This window comes from Bidens hawaiensis, unplaced genomic scaffold (genome assembly GCF_021521415.1).
Source record: "Bidens hawaiensis isolate Kalapana, Puna unplaced genomic scaffold, B.hawaiensis_p1.1 tig00013428_1, whole genome shotgun sequence".
NCBI lineage: Eukaryota > Viridiplantae > Streptophyta > Magnoliopsida > Asterales > Asteraceae > Bidens > Bidens hawaiensis.
Window position 1 is genome coordinate 320,177 of NW_027492139.1, and position 18,853 is coordinate 339,029.

The window sequence follows — 18,853 nt, forward strand, 5'->3', positions numbered from 1 at the left end:
ACACATTTTCTTGTTTAAGTGTACTTGTGAAGGTGATTTAGATATGCTTGGTTATTAGATTTAATTTGTTTGTTTAGAGACATTTGATTTTAGGCCTTATAGAATGTTTTCATTTTCCTTTTTCTTGATTTATCTTCTATTTAAAAAAAATAAATGGCTTTTCAACTTTAACTCATAAAAAACTTACACCAATAGTAATTGGTTCGATGATGGTTCTTAGAACACCAAAGTAAAACCAATGACCAAATTAAAGAGCTGCTACTTCATTTCTCAAATATCTGTTATAATCATGTATGGAATAACAAAATCATAATGAAAAAACTGATAAAACCAGAAAATAAAATGCACCAATCGCCATAATTTAGCTTTAACCGACCGATCTACAGCTTTGATATCTCCTAGGATCTTTTGGTTTTCTTAGTATCGGTTTACAGGCTTGAAACAAACAATATTAATGGAGTATATCACGATTTTCTAGCAAATAGTTCACAGGTGATTATATCATCCATGGAAGTAGCAGAACTCCCGGCTCCGATCACCGGCACAATGTTGAAAATGGGCTCTTCAAAAGTCTTCACCTTTTTTGTCTTTTCACTAAATTCATCAAATTTGCTTTGGATGATAAGTGATAATTTTTCATGGGAGATGTTGGAATTTGAAGAATAGTGAATTCTCAGACTCTGCAAATCAAAAGAGAGATGATAAGAATGACATCCAAAGATATAGGCTTGTATATATGTATTTCTATGTGGCAAATGAAACTAACCATTATGTCGTCCCAGGAGAAGTTATTTTGTGAAAGGACTTTATCAAGACGATATAAACAAAATTGTGCAACTTTTTCCATTTTCTCCTCAACATTGATAATTGGATTATCATTAGAAGAGATTTTGTCAGCAATTTCAGTTGTAATGGATAAGATGACTGCACATATTCTGCCATGAACAACACACTTCTGAAGGCATTCATCATGCCATTTTTCTGGTTGAAAACATGAATCAAACGGATTCACTTCATGTTTTACGTCAGACGTAGCATGATCATTAACAACTTCCTCGGTTTCTGTGTCATCCTCAACAAAGAGCACGGGCTTCACCTCAACAAAAGCGCTACACAATGGCAACCAAATGAAAGTATCAAAACAAGTTCAATAATTTAATTTATAAGTTGTTGAAAGTTGGAGGCAAAATATTTTATCGTACCTTTTTGGCAGATCAGGGACAAGTACATACAAGAAAAGAGGATTTAGCACTCCAGAAAGACGGTTATGTTTTAAGTTGAGTGGCTTAATTTGATTAAGAATCTCATTATGTTTTTTTTGCATACTGATTATGTCCAATGATGAAGTAGACTTTGAGCAATAAATGACAAAAAGTATGGCTGATGTACTTATTGAACAATTGAAGGATTTAGCAATCGCTTCACTGTTTATCAGGGCCTGTTCTAGTTCAGAAACGGGACCCCCGTCACATAATGACATGGTTGGAGGGTCAAGGCCCAATTGGCCCGCCATGTTAAGTATCTCTTTACGCAAAGTTGCCTACAAAATAACAGAACGTGACCACTGGCCAGTTTGAGTTTATTGTCACCATTGAAGGGTATAGTAGACATTTTACCTGACTATACGGACCAATACAACTAGGGGCCCATGAAGAGATGCTTTGCACATGAAGTACTTTTTTACTGTTATCATTTGCTACCAAAACTTCCACATAAGCATTCCCAAGACCGACTTGTGACAGAGGAAGCTCGATTGTACTGCGAGATGGAACACCGAAACGACATTTATCTTGTGTTATAAACTTCACATACGTTTCATTTGCTATAGCAAACATATTCATATCTGAGATGTATAAATGAATGTAAACTACATTCTCCCAAGAAAAACCGACTTCATTAAGTTGAGATTCTATTTTCAGCAAAATAATCTTCAAATCCTCTTGCAGACCTGACATGATATAAATATAATGAACATATAAACTAAAACAAGAATTCAAAGATTAATGGACATTATAATCACCTGAACTTTTAGTGGAATCCTGCAGCCAGCAAGATATGGAGAAAGTGTTTTCCTTCTTAGTTTTTGAAATGTGAATTTTGCGGCTTTCAAGTGGAGTCAAATCTAGGGCAACATCAGATGGCTGGGATTTCTCTTCAACTATTTCTGAAGAGTCAGTTTGTACTTCAATAACAGAACCATTAATTCTGTTAATGTCAGTTACAGAAGCAGATTGTGATTTATCTTCACAATGGAATGCCAAAGGGTGAAGGATTCCCACGGGAGCAATGGAATTTGAATCATGCAGTACATGTTGAAATTCATCTAGAACAATTCGAGCATACTGGAATAAATCAAAGGTGAAAACACAAACATGAACAGAAAGGTATAAATATCATAAGTAATAATGCAACAATTTTCATAGTCACTGAAATAAATGATAATACTTACTTTAAAGAGAGGACAATCAAGTGTCAATGTTTCGTATTCTCCACCTTCACCACATATATTACTTCCATATAATCTGCCCAATTAAATTGCAATTTTAAAAGCTGATAAATCAAGAGATATAAAACTCGTTTAACATACTCGTTTAACTTGAGAAGGTGTGGCCATAATTGAGACATTTCTTTTCCCAAGTGCTTTGAAGGATCTAAACCGATAGCTGCCACCTAAAAATTTATAATTAGAATCAAGTCAAAAAGACATTAATGTACAATTAACGAGAAAGTATATTCAGAGTGAAGAAACACAGTATTATACCTTGACTGCGATAGCAACAATTCCTGATTCAATCTGGTTAGGCCCAAAAAACATAGGAAAAGTTTAGTAGAGGTGAAGGGCGTATTACAAGATTGCCGTCGATTATAATAAAACATCAAAGTACCATTTGTTGTAGGAGTAATGATTGATCCAACTTCCATAAATATGCTAAAGAAATGAGCCCTAGTCTTGAACAAACATTTTCTACCCGTAATCTTTGATAATCAGAAGCAATTGCACCAGATGAGACTGCTGTGATAGATGGTATCTGCTTTTTCACTTCTTTTAACAAAATAAACATGTCTTCTACTTCATCACCTATAGTCTTGTTGTAGCTTAGATCATGGCGCCTAAAAATTAACAATTTTGTAAGTCAGAAGCAAAAAACTAACAAGCCATTTGTCCAGCTAGACATGCCATAAAAAAGACCTCAAATGTAAACTATACCAACCAACAAACAACACATTTTATACAAAAACAATGTCATGTAATGCCTTGAAAGCATACAGTTTTGTTGAAGTAAAAAAATCCAGAAAACAACTCGGCTAAAAGAGTTTAGATTAAATAGCTTGCCTGGTGTATCCCTGTATCTTTCGTCTAAACAGTGGCAATCCCATGCAATTTGCATAACTGACAACAATCTGATGACCAACCTAGGAGATATTAAGCAATGCAAAAACAAAACAATTAGTTTAGCACATACCATATATGCAAAATAATTGATTTTGCTTGTTATTTTAGCAGAGAAACACTTACAGTTTGATACATGTAACGATCAAGCTCATCCACAGAATCATTGACAGGCAACAAGTTTGCCAATGCAACAACCTAGAATACAAAAATCACAAGATATCAATAACTACTGCATTGATGTAGACATTGAGTGCTGATGAATCATCAATCTTACCTCATGGTCATATTCGAGGCATTTCATCATGGCAAAGCAGCTATCTTTGCCACCACTAACTAACCCTACTACCTTCATCTTCTCTTTAGCAGATATAACTAGGTCTACAGTATAAAGTTCCAAATCTTTTAAGACTAACAAAACTTTGATCGCTGGCAAATTGCGCCTGTATCCAGGAAACAGTCAGTGAGCAATTACTCAATTACATGTGTCAATTGGTGCAAAAATAATCAACACTCCAGACATATATAGATCCCATTTTGTAAAACACACCTTGTAGTATATTTCGGCACGTCATACTTAACGATCACATGGTTTATCAGAGGACAGTACACTGTGCAACGTTCCCAGTTTAAGGCATCAAATCTACTTCAACTTTCAAACTTTCAAAATTTAACAACTAATACCAACTAGTTGGAATACTCAATTTCAATATCTTTGTACTCATGTTATGATACTATAAATTGGATTAGTCTAAAACAACTTCTATGTTTTGGTAAACAGAAACTTCATGTACAAGTACATTCAAGTCCTTTATATAAAACTTTTCATTCGCATCTTGAAAAAAAGGAGAGGATCAGCGTAAACAGAAACTTCGTACGCAAAAACATCTAGCTGGCAAAAGGTGAAACTTTGCAGTCCACGTTCACACCAGGACAACTCTGATTCAATTTTTAGATCAAGGTTTGCATTTTTATATTAGTACATGTGTTGTTTTATTGCTATGAGCATCTTCGAATATAACCGGAAACAAACAATATGCAGGAAACTCACAGGGGCATTTCATCGAGCAACTGGTATGCATATATTAAATACAATTGTATAAATCCGAAACTTGATTCAATTAAGGCCTATAATCAATCACAAGTTTCAACAAGACTGATGCTTAAATTGAAGCTTTCATGAGTTTGGAATTAAGTAAAGCAATGAAGTGAAATGATTCATAGAGTAAAAGATTGAGAGGATGAGATGATGATACCATGTCCGAAGAAGAATCTGAGTTCAACGCATGACCAATGGAATTGAATGACAAGTAGTAGATGTTAAATAACCTTCCTTAGTTTTCTTCGACAGCGACCACCATTGTTTCCGGCGACTTATTATACTTACTTTCACTCATATAAATAAATATTTAGGGTTCATGGTTTTAAGTAGCTTTTAACGTTACAAAATCAAATAAAAAGTATTATTTGTGATTTCGAGTTTTTTTAACAGAAGGAAACTAGCATGAAAACCCGGCGGCGGAACGTTAGTTCGGTCATTATTGGTAAAATATAGTAAAATTAATGAACTCTGTTCTAATGGTTCTTTCTATCATTGTGGTGTTGTTGTCATTCTATATATGATACTGGCAGAGATTCCACCTTACGCCAAACATACTCTCTGACATTCTCTAAAATTTGACTTCCAGGATTATTCTAGATATCACACAAAAAAGGAAGATCTGGGCAAAACAGACCTTCAGCCAATAGAATGACAACAACACAACAATGATAGAAAGAACCATTAGAACAGAGTTCATTAATTTTACTATATTTTACCGTGAGGCAAAGAACTCAACCGATATGCACGAGGGAGCAAGTGGAAAGGTTTTTATTAATTATATGTGCGCATATATAAGTTTTTAATTTTTTTTAGTTAAATGGAGAAATATTGACACACATCAGACCGGTTCTTAATTATCGAAACTGGCTCATTGCGCATATCTACCTAAGCAAGTTCGGATCATAGCGAATTAGCGATAAGTGGGTTTTGGTCGGTGGCGAGTCTAGAAAATTTACAGTCCAAACACTTAGGTTGTAAATTGAATATAACCGCCTACTATGGAGGAAAACTTTGAACTGCTAGTCAGAATGAGTCCCACTAAAAGTTTGTTTGGCGTCTGAAGAGCTTTGCATTGCAAAACTAGGGTTAATGTGAACAACTTAAGTTGTGTATGCTGCTAAGAAAACTTAAGACAATTGATCACCTTTTAGCAGGTTGTCGTTTTCAAAACAGATTCGGGACAAGGTTAATAAGTGATGCACAACATAGTTTCAATAAAAGAGGTGTTGGAACGGGCTGCATAATGACATAAGAAGGCTTGGCATGCACTTTTTTTAGCCTTTCGCCATTAACTACTTAAGCATAATCTAACATTTATTTAATAAAAACTATTTGTTTTATAGAAACAAACAGAATATACTAAAATGCGCATAAACTGTTGGTTTTGGTAACGAAAAGCCAAACTACCAACTCAAAAGCAGAAATCTGTCTATTCTATTACTGTATTACATACAGAAATCTCAAAATATGTCCAGGCAGGGAAAAAAATGAAAATAAAAACTACATCAAAGGCACAAAGTTGAATCATAGCTAGTAGCCTTACCAGCCTATCACATTTAGAAAATGTTACTGCACATTTTTTTAAAGAAGTTATGATTTATGAACATAATGAAGATATGAAAGCGGTTTCTCAAAACTGGCAAAAAGAAAATGTTTCCAGAACACTAAAATGCTTCTAACTAAATCACCTGAGTGACCTGATCATATGCAACCTTTTTTTACAGCTGGGAGATCAAATTCTTTACTGTTAATAACAGCAGATTAATCGCGTGGAGATTCATCGTTTCACTTTCATCATAACTGGGACTGGTCAAATTACTTTGCAGCCTGCTCTTCAGCATCCCCAGGCTTCTTTAAAGAATGTTTAAACTCGTCTGCAGCAAAAGATTATTTTAACTTTAAAGCGTAGCTGGATACAGATGAGGATTAACTTATAATATAATATTTGAACACCATTAAATACCACAATACGCAACTAGAAGGGGGCTTCAAGAGATTCATCCCATACATCTGCACTACCATTAGAGGCTTCTTCAGCATCTTCCTCCATTGAAAGCCTAATGTATTCCCTATATGCAAACCGGTCCCACTCTGTCAATGTAGGATTCTCACGTTCCTATTCACAAAATAAAGTTTTGCTCTTCTTTTTTAAATAAAATTTTTGGCTAGCAAAGATGGATATGATACCTGACGAATGAGATTTGGATCACGACTTTCATAGGCCATAAACTTGTTAAGATTAAACAAGATGTTGAAAACACTACCAGAAAGTTTGCTTCCTTTCAAGTCACGAAGAGTAAAATATCCCTCATCCTGCACGAATTACACAACTTTGGTTAAGACTTAAGAATATACGTAAAACAAATAATATTATGAATAAAACTAATACCTTTGGTCCGACCATGTCAACTATCTGACATAATACGTCCTCAAAAAGGACAGGCTCTTGTGCTATGCATTCCATGCGATGCAACTGCTCTTCATAAAAGAATTGCATTTCATTTTTTGTCAGGACTCCATTTCCATCCAAATCTATACACTTAAACCTAATAAGAAGACAGTTATTTTGTATGTCACTAACGAAAAATAAGATATATATGCAAATGCAAGTGTATCACCAATGTCATACCAGTACTCAAGGCTCGGCTCAGATGATTTGTCTTCTTCAGATAAAATGAAGTAAACAAAATCTTCATATCCCATTTTCCCTTCAACCTTACTGGTGAACTTTCTTGGAACCTAAAGGGTCAGAGTTTAAATTAAATGCAGATAAAAACTAATGCATATTATTATTATTGTTATTATCCAAACCTGAGAAAATATTCTGTCAACAATTCTGTAGGTCAATGCATGGTTGCCATATTTGATAAGGCTCTCTTTATCAATCAAAAAATCATGATCTGTGTCCAGCTCCCAAAATTTGCAATATATCACATAGAAGTGCTCGTAAGAGAAATATCTGCAGAAATATATGTTATTAATATGAAAATGGTTATATTTCACTTGTAATTGCACCGACACTTTAAAAAGCAAAATTACCTCAAAACTTTGTTTACATCCTCTTCTTCGTCTGCGTTCATCATTGCAGCAATTAACTTTCCACGTTTCAGCTCCCTCAGGGTTAGACGACCATTTCCCGCTCTATTTACGTAGTAAAATATTCTGTATATTACTGTCTCAGCTGACAATTGCAATCGCATTAAAGGTTAGTAATTAATTCAATATGTTATAAATAAATGGATAAGAGTATACCATATCTCTCCTGAAATTCAGGCGTGCCTTGTAAAAACTCCAGACCGGGATGCGTTGCCAAAAGTTCACGAAGTATGGGTTTGAAATCCTCCTATTGAGATTTGCAATTTACATTGTAACATGAATAAAATATAACAAATATATAGTTTCTGGCATTTGAAATTCACATTGTAACATCAGTTTTGGAATGCAGGTTTTGTACTCATTTTGAGACAATACAGGGTTTAAGAAAGGAGTAATACATGAGTTAAATATCTCAAATCAGGCTGCTTTAATATTGTAAATATCTGGGTAGCTATATCTTTTGTCAGCATGTTGCCATGAACCCAATAGTCAACAAATGCATCCCTGCAAAAATGTAGACAAATTTAGAAAAATCAAAACTGAATGTCACAACTTCAATCATCAGCAATAATTGCATAAAACATATATTATTAATAACAACGTTGCAACACAATCAGTAATCATTCTAGCCTGTTTATATGAAACAGCTATTTAAAAAGAAGAATATACCTGGTGATAACGCCAGTGCCATTAACATCAATCCTTTTGAAAAGAGCGGTAGAGAAAAATGATGGCAGCTTGCAAATTTCCTTTGTAACGGGCTTGAATTCTAACCATTCAACACAAAATTAGCATAATTAAACTATTATGATTCATGGTGCAATATGTATAACTAAAGCTAGGTGTCTCGTGGCCTCACCGTGCAATTGTAGTCCGTCAGCATGACCATAGAAAAACTGATTAATTCTAAATATACATTGATCTTTTATCTCATTTGGCGGTGGACGACCATTCTGAAAGTAAAACTGCAACCATTGCATGTATTTCAGTCAAAACTAGAGCAAATTACTGCATTATTATCTTTAACTAAAAGTTGACAATTTCTAACAGACCTGAGGTATTAATTCCTTCACTGGCTCGCTAATCAATCTCAAAGGCGAACCTAAAACAGACGGGCCCGCTCTGTGTTTTGAGACACGAGGAGAACCCGACGAACTTCTTGGCGAGAGCGGAGGCGTGCTGGCAGCTGGAAAAATGGACGGTATCGCGCTGCCAGATGTCGCCTTGGGGCTGTTAGTCGATCCAGATACATTCAACGGAACACCAGCCTTAGCATTGCTAATCAAAGACTTAACCTATATTCACAAAAAAATATATTAAACAAACTAAAAACTAACATTCAAATGCACATAATAATAATAATAATAATACCAGTGAAGTGGTTTCGGGCAGCGAAAGCCATAGATCGAACAGCTTATGTGCAACATAAGAGTTTGACTTAAAAGCACAGGGGGGGACTTCATTGAGCTGTAACAATTCCGGGTCAAGACAACCGATACAATCCACATCCATATTATTATTATTATCAACTCAAATGAATTGAAACCCAGATCTCAAATTGCAATAATCAAATTTAACCCTAGTAAAGCAACTTCTTCTATAGAGCTGAATGATGATAACCCTAGCTAGTACCTGATTGACTGTTGTTACGGTTTAGAGTGAATAAAATCGAAAAGAATTGAACTTTCGAATTGGGTTAATAGAATCTTGAAGAACCCAATTGGGGGTTTTCATGTATGAAGAAGACAAGTGCTTGAATATTGAGTATCAATCAATTTACTCCATTTTCATTTCTATGTTTGCCACTTTTTTTAATTCATATAATTTTTAGTTTGTAAAGCTTGTTTTGGTTTGTTTTTGTGTAATAGGATTTTTGTATATATAATGGATCGAGACGGGGGTCTCACCGGAAGCAGCCTCTCTATCCCTATGGGATAGAGGTAAGACTGTCTACATCTTACCCTCCTCAGACCTTACCATAGCATTGCTATTAGTGGGATATACTGAGTACGATGATGATGATGATGATGATGATGATGAATGGATTAAGCAATATCCAACATCTGATTTACCTGATATAATGTATCGAAATTATAATATGATATGTCGGTTTGACATGTTCAATTATCTTAAACATCTCTCGTATAATATATATTTTTTTTGTTCCTCAGTTGCACGTGACAATTTCTCTTACTTGTTATCCAATGGTCTTCATTTACTTTGATAATGATCTCCATCTTTTACAGTAACCTTATCCATCGACAAACAATTCACATTTAATCAAACTCCTCGAAATGAAATAACAAATAAAGTTACAATCGATGAGTTCGTCTTCAATGTTTAATATTACACGAGTTCACCTTCAATTTTTTCCGTTCAACTAAATGAACGATCGAACCAAATCAACAATTATTTTCACAATATGATAAAAATAATTAGATGACAGTAGCTAAATAGCAAATTCACATGGTATTACATACATAACAACCTTATGCAATTTATACCTAATAATAATTTTGCAATCAAACCATATAAAGAGTTCATCTACATGTGGCAAAGAATATCATGATCATAACCTAAATTATGAGTTACGACCGACGATTGTTAGTGGTGGATGGTGATTCCTACTTGGTGCAAGTTGTATCTGTAGTCATCCTTTTATGAATGTAAAACATTGTAATCTTAAATAAATGATATAAATTTATTGTGGTTATCTTATATTTCTATATACGTTAATAGTGTCTCACTAATATTAACTTTAAGTTTCTACTATTATTGACTCTTATATTTGTTTTTGCACAATTTTTTGGATTTGAGTTCATAGATCAAAAGGTTGAAGATAAAATCCTTTAAATTACTGCAAAATAACCAAATTATCAAACTGTAAAAACATTATTAATGACATAAAAACTGAAAACCAAGATTTGTTAATACGTACATAAAATTTGATGGTTAGAAACTTACACTTGCATGATGACATGTAAAATAATGATGAATAGTTTAAAGAGCACTTAAACTAAGATCCAAAGCACATAAGCATGGGATGCCCCCATGCTTACCATATCCAACAACACAACAAGACACCCTCTCTTTGACCTTCATCTCTCTCTCTCTCTCTCTCTCTCTAAAAAGCTTATTACTACATTCAAATCTCTTTCTTTCTTTCTTTCTTTCTTTCATTCATTTCATAAAGTTATTATAGCTAAGCTACCTTCCTCCATCTCATACTCCAACATACCAAACCCTCTAATTTCTTCACTCCAAAACTCATACACACCTGCTTCTTTTAGCTCAAACCCATAATCTTGAAACTATTTGCATCAATCAAGTTCTCATCTTTCTGCCAAATCTAGGGTTTTATTTGGGGATTTTGCACCTGGTACTTAAATTAGGTCAGTTTTTTAATTAGACTGTGAACCAATGATTATGTGGAGTTGGGGTCCTGATTGAAGCTCTGCATACACAAAGAATTTGGGGATTTTGAAGTAAGTCTAGACTAGGGTTTGTTCAGGAAGAAGGATGTTTTATTCGCAGTTCATATTAGCGAAAAAGGGTCCGTTAGGGACAATATGGATCGCCGCGCATTTGGAGAGGAAGCTCCGCAAGAATCAGGTTGCCGATACCGATATCGGCGTCTCTGTAGGTAATATATGTTGGAATTCTGCATAAAGTTAGTGACTTTATATTATTTTTCTTGTGTTTACGTATATTATTAGCTGCCTTTGTTTAGTTAGTTTCTTTAAGGAAGTATTTTATGGTTTGTGGTTTGAAGCTAACACTACTTTTTAAGGAAGCCCGAAAGTCCATCTCTCTCATTTCACTGAATTAACTGCAATTTGTTGGCCTATAGTGCAACAGAAACTAACCTAGCCTTTATTTATATTTGTAGGTTAGACAAAGGAGTCTTTTATTTGGGGACAAGGGTGTCTTAATTAGCTTTAAGTTCCTAGTTATTATTTGTTTCTACTTTTTAGTCTTTTAGGGAGGAACTTGTAGATTCTTGTTTCCTTTTTGAAGATAACATAAAACAATACAGTTGAACCTATTGATATTAGAAGATCCAATATATTGTTCATAGATGTATTTGGTGAGTTTGGCTTATTTATTGAAACCTGCCTCTGTTTAGGGAAGTATTTTATGACTTGTGGTTTAAACTTTAAAGCTAACACTACTTTTTATGAGGTTACGAATTTTCCTTTGAAACCCTAAAGTTCACGAGTTTCATCCGCATCCTTTAACTGAATTAACGGCAAGCTGTTGGCCTATACTGCAAGAGTAACCAATCTTTATATTTGTATTTTAGAGAACTGAATTAATCCTGAAGAGTTATTTTTTTTATTGATGATTTATAAGGACTGCATAATCCAAAGGTTTTATACCCTTGCATAAAGAATCCTTAAGTCACAGTACTATCACTTGTTAATTTATCATGCTTGGCAGATTCAAGGAATTTTTTTTTTGGCTTATTAAAGGAAGTATTTTATGGCTTGGGGTTTAAAGCTAACAGTACTTTTACGAGTCTAGGAATTTTCCTTTTATAACCCTAAAGTTCATCCCCGTCCTTTAACTGAATTAACTGCAATTTGTTGGCCTTTGAACCGTTTATCTTTGTAATATAGACAAATGAGTCTTGTTTATTAGGAACCTAAGCGAGTCCCAATTAGCTTCAGATTCTTAGTTTTTGCTGTTTGGTTTCTAATTTTTTAGTCTTTTAGGGAAGAACTTATAGATTCTTCTTTCCTTTTGGAAGATTACAAAAAACAGAACAGTCAAACCTCTTGATATTAGATCCAAGATATTCTTTCAATGTACATTTCTGGTTTAAATGGAAGTTATGAGATACGAAGAATCAATATGGCATAAAGATTCATCTTTTACTTACTGATGATCATGATATACAAAGACTGCTCTCAAAGGTTTTGTACCCTTAATTGTGAAATTACGTTGACTTTAGTGAAAATAGGTTATATATAGCAATTTTTGTAAGTTTAAAAGAGCCTGATAAGTCACTGAATTCTCAAAAAAAAATTAATAAATATATAAAAACTCGGGGACATGCGCCGTCAATCGAATTCTTGAAAAGAAAAAAAGGAAATTATGCATGAAAGTGTGCAGTGTATGTGTCCTGTATACAAATTAGTAATATAAATGCCCTTAAATCATATGAAGTGTGTCTTTACATAAGTGAACAGGTATCATAAATTTATATGAAGGTCGATTACCTTTTTGATGATTGACTGGGCTGAAGTGAAGTGTATATTAAAAAAATGAATTTTCTTAATTTGAAGAACAAACACATAGTGTTGATAAGTATATGGTATAATTGTCTTTAAATCTCATATTACACTTGGGCCTTGATTGGACTTTTAAGAAGAAAAAAATGAAATTAAGGGCTTACTAGATATATCTTTTAAAAAAATAAAGTGTTTGCTTCACTTGTTAATTTATTATGGTTGGTTTTGACAGATTCAATACTGTTTCCCGAGATGCCTATTGCGCTGCGGTTGTCCAGTCATCTTTTGCTTGGTGTGGTTAGGATTTACTCAAAAAAGGTCAATTACCTCTTTGATGACTGCAGTGAGGCTTTGCTTAAAGTCAAACAAGCTTTTCGGTCCACTGCTGTTGACTTGCCGCCTGAAGAATCTACTGCTCCATATCACTCAATTACCTTGCCTGAGACCTTTGATCTAGATGATTTTGAGCTGCCAGACAGTGATCTACAGGGGTTAGTTTGTCACTATATATCTTTTCAGGGGTTACTCTTGTCAGTTATTATAATATAACACCTTAGCTGCTGGTTTTCATTTACCATCATTACTGATATAAATAATTTGCAGTAATTATGTTGATCAACACATTAGTTCAAAGGACCAGATCACACTACAAGATACTATGGAGGGTGTTATTTACTCTACATCTAAATTTGGACTTGATGGTTGGTATTTAATTCCATTAATAATAGATCTGTTTAAGTTTTATCTGCAATTCTTATTCTTTTAATTTGCTTTTGTTTATAGAGAGATTTGGTGATGGTGATGCATCTGGTTTGGACCTTGATGAGGTAAATGTCTGTCTTATAGAATTTTGTAATATTTGGATTTATCACTAAAAAGTTTTGAAAATTGAAAATTGGTGGAAACAGGAACTATTGGTTGAGAAGGCTGCAACTCCTGAACTTGCTGCCGCTGCTGGTGCATCACATTCAGAGTATGTTACTGTAAACTATATTTCTCTTTTTGGTGTTGTATACTTGTATTTTCATGTATATTCTTCAATCTCAGTGATGATCCTCAGGCATCTGGTGGCATTGGAAATGAGGTTCATAGAACAACTTTTAATTATATCCATTTTACTTTCTGATTTTGAAATTCTCATCCTCACATAAAATATGTTTTTTTTATATCAGCATTTAGATGACTACGATGGAGATAATGAACCAGTTGACTATGCCCAAGGTCCAAGTACTCCGGGACTATGGGAAGAACCAAATTTGCCCAATGTTCAGGAAACTTCTGCATGCGATGATCATCACGAACCAGAGAATCACGCCATAACTCAATCAGCAGTGAAGGAGAGTTTAGAAAATGTTTCCCAACAACATCAGAGTCCATTCGACTCACGTTTGAAATCACCACCTAACGTTGCAGAAACAGAACATCATGGTCTTGGTTCAGCACCTTTTACAGAATTACTTTCAACTCAAACTGTGTCTAATAATCCTGCCAAAGTGGATGCTTTACTAAATCAATATGTCAGTGACAAGCCACCTGGATTTCAGACTGCCAATGATAACCATCAAAATCAGCATGTCAGTGACATGCCCCCGGGATTTCCGACTGCCAATGATAACCATCATAATCAACATGTCAGTGACATGCCCCCGGGATTTCCAACTGCCAATGATAAATATCAAAATCAACATGTCAGTGACATGCCCCCGGGATTTCAGACTGCCAATGATAACCATCAAAACTTTGTAAAACATCAGGGTATGTTAATACATTTTGTACATAAGTTATTTAAAAAAAATCATCTTAAGTTTCCATATCATTGCAGGAAATCATGGAAATTTTATAGAATATCGAGGCATGTTATTCGTAGTTTAATTAGACCCCATTAGCTAGCTGCTTTAATAAGGTCGTTTTGGAGTATCATTATTTTCCTTTTATTTATGCAGGAAATCAGGAGACTACATTTCATCCAACCACTGAATTGGAATCAAGCAATGATAAATTTAATCATGTTGGTACTCCGCTTCTGGTTTCTCATGACAGCATGCCAGATTCTAACCTTCCTAGTCTTAGGCCATGCAATACTTTCCCCAACCATGAAACTAGTGGTAGGAAGTTGACGTTACATATCTATATGCTTTCCAGTTATTTCAATTTAACATCAAACTAATGTGTGATTATTTTCCAGTTGAAGGACCGCATGCAACTGAAGCATTCAATAGAAACTTTCCAGAAGCTCATCATGCTCAGTTTGATCAGAACCACCAAGTCCGGGTGGATAATGTAATCCAAGTAGAAAACATCAACAACAGCTACTCTAATGACTTTTCTACCCATGTAACTCAAAGGCAGGTTCAAGCAGAGAACATCAACAGATACGCTAATGACTTTTCTACCCCTGGAACTCAAAGGGAGGTTCAAGTGGAAAACATCAACAGCTATGCTAATGACTTACCTGCTCCTGAGAAACGGCTCTCTTTACCGCATTGGCTTTCAGATGTACCCAAAAGCTTTGTACCCGAAACCACACCAATTGAGAAAGACGTAACATCAGGAACAAAACGCAGTTTCACTGAAAGCTCAATGACGGATCAAAGTCTGAATTTAAATGAATATTCGGGTTTTTACAACACAAATATTCCTCCTCAGAGTTTAAACTTAAATGCATCTTCTGGTCAGAGTCTAAATATGAATCAATCTTCCGGATTTTTCACCACAAATACGTCAGCCCCGAGTATAAATATGAATCAATCTTCGGGATTTTTCACCACAAATACGCCAACCCCGAGTATAAATATGAATCAGTCAACCCCGGGTATAAATATGAATCAGTCTTCGGGATTTTTCACCACCAATACTACAGTCCCGGGTATAAATCTGAATCAATCTTCGGGTTTCTTCCCCACCAATACGACTGTCCCTGGCATAAATTTGAACAAATCTACGAGTTTTTTCACCACAAATACAACCGCTCAGAGTTTAAATTCAAATCAATCTTCGGGGTTTTTCAACACAAATACGACTGCTCAGAGTTCAAATTTAAATCAGTCATCAGGTCCATTCACCATAAATATGAGTGGACAACCTGTTGTGAACGATGATGATTTGTTATCTTCAATATTAGGTAAGCATGCTATTCTTTTTCTTTTTTCAAAGTTTGAGGTAATTTATTAAATGATGATTTCTTTTGTATTTAAAGTTGGAAGAAAGTCTTCAATATTAAAAATGAAACCGAGTCCTCCTGTTGCGACACAATCTACAAAACGTAAACGGGCTACTGCACCCAAAACTGGTGTTCCAAAAAGGAAGGTGCTCATGGATGATAACATGGTTTTGCATGGCGAGTATGTTCCATTTCATTCTTTGTTTTTTTATTATTAATTTGTTGTCTCGAACACTTATAAGGTTAATTTCTCTTTTCTCAAACAGCACAATCCGTCAGCAATTGACAAACACGGAGGACATTTGGCGATTAAGAAAGAAAGCTCCTTGCACTCGTTCAGAAATTTCAATGCTGGAGAAACAGTTCTGGGAAGATGACATTTTTAGTGAACCTATATTGACTGGTGAGTTTGTTCACTTCTAGTGAACCTATATTAAGTTTTTTATTATTATTATAATTTTTTTATTACTTTATAGATTGTTTTAGATACCATTGTTGAGTGATTTAAATTTTGCTCTAAATTAATTGTCTTTTACCATATCTTAACATTTAGAATAATATTACAAATGTTTTACTGACAAAGTGACAATGCCTTATTTTACAGGGGTGTCCACCAAATTGGCTTCTTTACACAATCAGTTATATAATCTAAGTAAAATTGTTGTCTCCCATGATAATGCTTCTTTAGAAGACCCAAAATCGATTTCCCAGAATCATGAAAAGAACACACAACTGCAAGTTGGGCCAACTGTTCCCAAAGAAATTGTCAACTTTGACCCTGTTGCACAGCCATTTGACCATGTTCCAAAAGATAATGTCAACTTTGACCGTGCTGCACAGCCGATTGATCCTGTTCCTAAAGAAAATGTCACTTTTGACCCTGTTGCACAGCCGGTTGATCCTGTTGCCAAAGAAAATGCCAACTTTGACCCTGTTGCACAGTCGGTTGAGTTTCCTACGGTGACAGACAACCGCACATATGATAACACTGCAGTCAATTCAGATTATTATGGAAGTCAACCACCACAGATGGCTGCAACTGAACATGTGACAGAACCAGAACCCTTCAATTCGGCACATGATCTTTTTGGGGAGAGAACTGCAATGGAAATTGATCCAAAAAGCTTTCCGGATGCTGATGTTGGAGTTCCTGTTATGCACGCTGAGGTTGAACCACCAACACATGCTGATGTGGTCCCGAGTGATACTTTTGACGTGTCGACAGCAGTGACCGAGGTTCAGGTGGATGCTTCTCTGCAAACCGATGATCCAGGTGTTAATTCAACTGAGAAAACGGAATTACAGTCTGTTGACATGGATACAAACAGCTTTAAATCTCTTGAAAGTAACATTAAAGCTTCTGAAACCAATGCTGATGTTGCTCCTGTTAATGAAGTATCGGAAGAAAAACATGATCAAGATGGCATTGAATATAGGAAAAACGAAGAAGAGATTGTACATGATGATGCAGCCTTAACTTCAAATGTTGAGTCTGGTATTCATAATTCGGTTTACAATGGTGTATTTGGTGAAGATTTTGGAACAGGTGCAGCATATGCTACGGAAACCAATCTAGTTTTGGAAAATGCTTTGTCGGATGAAAGAGAAAAACCAGGTCATGTTACCTTGGAGACTACGGAAATAAATGTTGAAGATATTCCCACCGATAACAGGGTTAATGATGATGTAAGTTAAATTATAGTTTTTACATTGTTATAAAATAATGATCAATACCAAATTCTTATTTTGCATTCTTTTGCGCAGGAGTTCACTCACCCTGCAGTTGAAAATAATACAGGTTTGCATTCTTACTAACAGTACACTCTTAATACATTGTGACATTAAAATGAATAAAAATGTATCTGTATATATTGCATTATCATTATTTGAACGGGTGGTTTCTTGTTCAGATTTTTTGAATTTTGATGATGATGATGATGATGACGGGGCGGATGCTGGTGCTGATTACGGGACTGATGTGGAAGCCACACGGGTTATTGACAACAGTGGATGGTCTACCCGTACAAAGTACGTATACACACATGTTATTCTTAAGCAAAGTTGTTAATGAAGTTACTGTTTTTACACTTTGTTGACAACTTAAATTGGTGGTTAGGGCTGTTGCAAAATACCTCCAAATTATGTTTGACAAGGAAGGAGAGCGCGGACGGAACATGGTTTCTGTAAACAATCTGCTCGTTGGAAAAACACGCAAGGAAGCTTCAAGAATGTTTTTTGAAACATTGGTAAATTTTCTCGTTTTCAACACTTAATACTTAACTGGTTATCGTTTTGCTTATATAAATTAGAGACACGTTTTACAGGTTCTGAAGACGAAGGATTACATCCATGTAGAGCAGGTGGATCCATTCAAAACTATAAATGTTTTCCCGCAATCAAAGCTTTTGAAATCAGACTTTTAGTGGACATTTACTAATACAACTGAAGCTGGAGGATCATTGTTAGAAGGTATCTGTGTCTGTCTGTCTGTTTGTTACCAAGTCAAGTAAAGTAGTTATTTTGGTAGTTACTTTTAACCACGGGTTGGTTGTTAGAATCTATGTATTAATAATTATTTGTATATACGTGTATAGCATTAATCGACATGCTAATTTATTGGTACTATTATGTTGTGTGATTGACTTCTGTTTGCCACCTTTCCATGTTTATTTTGAACTTTACTAACACGGTATATATTTATTTGGCAACTAAGTTTCTATATCTTTTAGGAGATTAGAGTTCATAGCTTTAAAAAGTAAAACTTATATCAAAATATGCTATGTGGATTAGAGCTAACATTTTTTCAGTAAAAGGGTATTAAGGTGTGTGTGTATATAGTGGTGTTACTCCTCAAGAAATTGAGCACTCAA

General features: G+C 34.8%; 4 protein-coding genes across 7 annotated transcripts in view; 1 reads left to right on the top strand and 3 right to left on the bottom strand.

Annotated features, from left to right (window-relative positions):
* LOC143544131 (sister chromatid cohesion 1 protein 4-like) overlaps nt 1-18,634 on the top strand; it is a 240,928-nt gene extending 222,294 nt beyond the window's left edge. The window contains exons 1-16 of one of the 3 annotated variants that reach the window (XM_077036287.1): nt 10,743-11,232; nt 13,056-13,314; nt 13,427-13,524; nt 13,607-13,650; nt 13,732-13,796; nt 13,871-13,907; nt 13,996-14,578; nt 14,767-14,928; nt 15,015-15,944; nt 16,020-16,164; nt 16,250-16,386; nt 16,588-17,669; nt 17,748-17,781; nt 17,894-18,011; nt 18,100-18,229; nt 18,308-18,634. In XM_077036287.1, coding sequence (XP_076892402.1) covers nt 11,109-11,232; nt 13,056-13,314; nt 13,427-13,524; nt 13,607-13,650; nt 13,732-13,796; nt 13,871-13,907; nt 13,996-14,578; nt 14,767-14,928; nt 15,015-15,944; nt 16,020-16,164; nt 16,250-16,386; nt 16,588-17,669; nt 17,748-17,781; nt 17,894-18,011; nt 18,100-18,229; nt 18,308-18,406 — 4,047 coding nt within the window. In that variant the 5' untranslated portion in view covers nt 10,743-11,108 and the 3' untranslated portion in view covers nt 18,407-18,634. Of the gene's footprint in view, nt 1-10,742; nt 11,233-13,055; nt 13,315-13,426; nt 13,525-13,606; nt 13,651-13,731; nt 13,797-13,870; nt 13,908-13,995; nt 14,579-14,766; nt 14,929-15,008; nt 15,945-16,019; nt 16,165-16,249; nt 16,387-16,587; nt 17,670-17,747; nt 17,782-17,893; nt 18,012-18,099; nt 18,230-18,307 lie in introns of those variants that run through there. The other 2 variants (XM_077036286.1, XM_077036288.1) reach the window with 2 other exon arrangements.
* LOC143544129 (diphthine--ammonia ligase-like) lies at nt 254-3,157 on the bottom strand. Its single transcript, XM_077036283.1, has 9 exons — nt 2,886-3,157; nt 2,762-2,794; nt 2,588-2,670; nt 2,450-2,522; nt 2,021-2,342; nt 1,617-1,948; nt 1,203-1,540; nt 767-1,109; nt 254-680 (listed from the first exon to the last, which is right to left on the bottom strand). The coding sequence occupies exons 1-9, from the start codon at nt 3,060-3,062 to the stop codon at nt 465-467; spliced, it is 1,917 nt and encodes a 638-aa protein (XP_076892398.1). The 5' UTR covers nt 3,063-3,157; the 3' UTR covers nt 254-464.
* LOC143544130 (uncharacterized) lies at nt 3,189-4,040 on the bottom strand. Of its 2 annotated transcripts, XM_077036285.1 has the most exons (4): nt 3,980-4,040; nt 3,669-3,941; nt 3,518-3,589; nt 3,189-3,414 (listed from the first exon to the last, which is right to left on the bottom strand). In XM_077036285.1, exons 2-4 carry the CDS (start codon nt 3,744-3,746, stop codon nt 3,322-3,324), a joined length of 243 nt encoding a protein of 80 aa, XP_076892400.1. In that variant the 5' UTR covers nt 3,747-3,941; nt 3,980-4,040; the 3' UTR covers nt 3,189-3,321. The 2 variants fall into 2 exon arrangements, with proteins under 2 accessions (XP_076892400.1, XP_076892399.1); XM_077036284.1 differs by having other exon boundaries at nt 3,669-4,034.
* LOC143544117 (putative serine/threonine protein phosphatase 2A regulatory subunit B''delta) lies at nt 5,983-9,355 on the bottom strand. The gene is made up of 13 exons (XM_077036270.1): nt 8,961-9,355; nt 8,642-8,884; nt 8,449-8,554; nt 8,259-8,358; nt 7,988-8,093; nt 7,746-7,836; nt 7,533-7,674; nt 7,305-7,452; nt 7,123-7,232; nt 6,883-7,039; nt 6,681-6,806; nt 6,457-6,609; nt 5,983-6,367 (listed from the first exon to the last, which is right to left on the bottom strand). The coding sequence occupies exons 1-12, from the start codon at nt 9,099-9,101 to the stop codon at nt 6,469-6,471; spliced, it is 1,611 nt and encodes a 536-aa protein (XP_076892385.1). The 5' UTR covers nt 9,102-9,355; the 3' UTR covers nt 5,983-6,367; nt 6,457-6,468.
* Nucleotides 18,635-18,853: the final 219 nt, after the last annotated feature.